The sequence below is a fragment of the Drosophila suzukii genome, chromosome 2L, assembly GCF_043229965.1.
Source record: "Drosophila suzukii chromosome 2L, CBGP_Dsuzu_IsoJpt1.0, whole genome shotgun sequence".
In the NCBI taxonomy this organism is placed as follows: domain Eukaryota; kingdom Metazoa; phylum Arthropoda; class Insecta; order Diptera; family Drosophilidae; genus Drosophila; species Drosophila suzukii.
This window is the reverse complement of record NC_092080.1, coordinates 2,928,079-2,932,202: the sequence shown is the minus strand read 5'-3', so window position 1 is coordinate 2,932,202 and position 4,124 is coordinate 2,928,079. Positions and strand designations below refer to the sequence as shown.

The 4,124-nt window shown below is 46.2% G+C and overlaps 1 protein-coding gene across 1 annotated transcript; it reads left to right on the top strand.

Annotated features, from left to right (window-relative positions):
* Positions 1-1,345: 1,345 nt before the first annotated feature.
* wor (worniu) lies at positions 1,346-3,667 on the top strand. Its single transcript, XM_017068247.4, has 2 exons — positions 1,346-1,602; positions 1,666-3,667. Exons 1-2 carry the CDS (start codon positions 1,515-1,517, stop codon positions 3,234-3,236), a joined length of 1,659 nt encoding a protein of 552 aa, XP_016923736.2. The 5' UTR covers positions 1,346-1,514; the 3' UTR covers positions 3,237-3,667.
* The last annotated feature ends 457 nt before the right edge of the window (positions 3,668-4,124 follow it).

Sequence of the window (4,124 nt, the reverse complement as noted above, 5' to 3'; positions counted from 1 at the left end):
CCTGGTGATTAATATTTTTGGACGTCTGAGTGGGTACATTGCATTGTTGTTTGGCTCGATTTGATGGCGGGGCCAATGTCACGTGCTGATCCTACACAGCTGCCCGCCGAAGAGGATCGCATCGATAAAGATCAATAGGAAAGCTAAGTGCGGATTTTGTTTAAAGGTTTTGGCATGGTTACGCAAATGAAACAGCAGGGGTACTATTTCAATAAAAGAAGGGCTTTGTTTCTGCAATATATATTCAAAATGAAAGCTATGGGTTATCCTTTAAAAAGTATCACGGCTGTATTAAGTCTGCTTTGTCTATCTATTGTTGTTCTTAGTTTAATAAAAATTTAAATACATATTCATAAAAATGTATTCTCAGCTTATTAATACCGAGCACCCATAAGCTAGATGCTCTGGAAAACTTCATAAATAGGATTGGAATATTACAGTTTTGATGCTTTGGTTTAAATCTTAATCAATTTATTTGAAGATTTTGACTATAATTGGTTTTGAAAGTTTAGGGGATTATTTACTTAAATCAAAGATCTGGAAAATCGTATGGCTCGACAATCACTTGTGGAGTTCAGTCAGCGGAAAATGTGATCGTATTGAGCCAAGCTAAGCACTATATGAAAAGTGAACATTAGGCCAATAAGCAGCTTAGTCAACGATACCTGAAAGATCCCCTGAAGACCCCAGAAAGCGATCTCTTAAGTTTGTGGGACGATTGAGAGTTGGAACAAGAGTGCCCCCAAAGAGCGGGGAGAGCGTGGAGATTTGTGGGGTCTGCCAGCACGAAGCTTCTCTTAACAGGGCCCCAAAGAGCAAGCTCACCTGCTCCCAAAGAGAGAGATACCAGCCATGGGGTTTACATAGGAAAGCGATCGTGCGAGGCGGACCCGAAAGAGGTTTATAAATAAACTTGATCGGGTATATAGTAAGCTCGCCACCAGCTGCCGCTCACTCACACCATTGAAAATCAGGGGAAATACGAGCTCAACCAGAGAGGCAGCTGGTGGCGATCGCCGAGAGACAGAAAAGAGAGAGCCCTGTGGCACGTGCTCGCTTTTTACACACTGATTTGTTCCTCTCCCTTCCAGATGCCTCCCTCTCTATATGGCATAGGTATGGTATGGTACCCCCGATCTGCCCGATCTGCAGCTGTATCTGCGTTCAATGAACGCACAGCTGTGTGGCTCGATCGCTGAATGGATCTGTGGCTCGTGGTTCGGGGTGGATTTACAGAATCCCGGGCGACATCGGAAGTAGGTAGTCGCCAAGATCCTTTTTGCCCAGGGGGTTGATCCTGATCATCCTGCCAGGGGGTTGATCGGGAGTCTATAAAACCGAACCGATCCTTGCCGGCTTGCATCATTCGAGCAAGGAACTCCAAGCGATCGAGACGCGTGTGGCAAAAGCAAATGAGTGAGCAGTGATTTAAGTTCAAGGATCGGTATTAAATACATACAGTATAGATCTGTGATCGGTGATAAGTGATCAATAGGAATATCAACGAAACAAATATGGATAAACTCAAGTACAGCCGCTGTCCGCTCAAGAAGCGTCCGATAATGGTGGAGGAGTCCTGCCCAGAGGATCACTTAAGTCACGGTGCGTTTGAGCTTATAACTAATTAATACATGAAATATACTAACTTTGTACTTAATTTCGTAGATGAAGGACCCGTCGACTTGAGTGTGGCCTCAGCTGCAGTTCCATTGGAACCCCATTGGATGGCCAAGGCGGAGCCGGAACCCCAAACAGTTCCTACGGAACTAAGACGCCGCTTTGATGCCGCCATGAGTCAGACCAAAGAGCAGTTGGCTCGTCGGATTTGGGAGGAAACCCGAGAGATAGCCCGGGCTTTTCCCGATGTTTTCACTCGCGAGGAAATCGCCAAGAGTCTGGCTCGCCTGGGCTACGGAGAATTCGAGTTGCCGCCGGAGGAGGAGGTAATGGAACCAGAACCGGAGCCAGAACAGCAAATTCCTATAGGCTATGCCAGAGAAGCTAATGCAAACACCATTATCAAAGTGGAACCCACTGAAGAGGGGCATTTTCCCCTGCGAAACTACAATAATAATCTACTCAAGAGCATAGCCGAGTATGAGGATTGTATGAAAATGCAGACTATTAAGGAAGAGATTGCTCCGGTTCCCCCACCCCAGATGTACTATCCACCACCAACTCCTCTGTCGGAACCCGAAGATCTTTCAGTGACCCAGAGGAGGGTCCTAAGTGAGAATATGAACCTGCAGAATGTGGCCAGAGCTTTGCTCAGCATGCAGCACATGGCTCCCCAGCAGCACCCTCCCCCTCCGCAGGACATGGAGGAGGACCAGGAGAACCAGGACCTCAACCAGCTGAAGATCAAGAGTAGCAATGATTTGTACTACCAGTGCCAGCAGTGCAACAAGTGCTATGCCACCTATGCAGGATTGGTGAAACATCAGCAAACCCATGCCTACGAGAGCACAGAGTACAAGATCATCCGGAGTCAGCCTGGAGGATCGGGTCCCATAGTGGATCAAACCGAGTTCTGCACGGATCAGGCTTCAGCCTTGATCCAGGCAGCCAATGCAGCATCGGCGCAGAGCATGCAAAAGCCAGTGGGAGTACCAAGATATCACTGCCAGGATTGCGGGAAGAGCTACTCCACCTATTCGGGTTTGTCCAAGCACCAGCAGTTCCATTGTCCTTCGGCGGAAGGCAACCAGGTGAAGAAGGTGTTCAGCTGCAAGAACTGCGACAAGACCTATGTGTCCTTGGGAGCTCTCAAGATGCATATTAGGACTCACACTCTGCCCTGCAAGTGCCCCATTTGCGGCAAGGCCTTCTCCCGACCCTGGCTGCTCCAGGGTCACATCCGCACCCACACGGGTGAGAAGCCCTTCAGCTGCCAGCACTGCAATCGAGCCTTCGCCGATAGATCTAACCTCCGGGCCCACATGCAGACCCACTCGGATGTGAAGAAGTACTCCTGCCCCACCTGCACCAAGTCCTTTTCGCGCATGTCCCTGCTGGCCAAGCACCTGCAGAGTGGCTGCCAGAATGAGCAGGGCGGAGGTGGTCCCAGTGGCTCAGCAGGTGGCTTCGACCAACAGCAGCTCCAGCAGCACCTCCAGGGCTACGAGGAGGGGCACAATCCCCACCAGGTCTACTATGCCGGCAGTGTGGGCAGCAGCAACGGTGAGGAGGAGGAGGGCGGGGACTACCCTATTCCTCCACCACAGGTCATCTATTAAATATCCTTAACCCATAACCCCTATAACCTAAGTCAGTTTAGCCAAAGTCAGGGAAAGTCAGTGCCAAAAATTAGTCAGGGCAATTTTATTGCCTCTTAGTGTCTCTAGTTTATCAGAAATATTTATTGATAGTTATACTCGCTAAATTATTCCAGTGCTCATATCGCAGTTGAGAGCTTAGTCTTAGATTGTTTTCGTTGACAATTCCTTGTATTATAAATCGTTGTTGAAACTCATTCGTGTACAAATCAAAAAGGTGCCAGAGAATAAATCCCATTAATGTATACCCATATCAACTTATAATTTAATCTTATAATTTATTTTAATTTAACCTTATGATTAAAGCTTTGTAAATATGGTGAAGGTAGCCATTTACTTGCATGTATTTAATTTTAATTTTCTTTAAATAAAACAAAAACAACAAAAGCAAAGTCTAAAATCCGTTTTATTTTTACCCATGTATTTTATTTTCTATATTATATCATCCTCTCTCCGAAAACAAACGTCTTTTCCATATCTCAAACTTTATCTTTGGACGAACCGTTCAAATCGCATCGCAAACTAAAAGATGCAATCTCTGAAAAGCTTTGTAGGTGTCGTTTATTTATCGCAGCAGTCTAAACAAAAATCCACAGAAATCGAGACATTCAACCGTCAATGAGGCTCAATGGGGGGTTACAGGAAAACAACAACAAAAGCCGAGGAAAACCGTCCATATATATGAAGCCATTTATATGTATAGAAATGTATTGAAAATCGGTGCTTAAATCAAAATTAATTGCCAAAATAATAATTGTTTTGAACGTAAAGCGCCGAAATGCAAACGGCAAACCGGAGGAGAATTGGCGCAGCTGCAATTGCAACTGCAACTGTGACTGCGTCACCGGC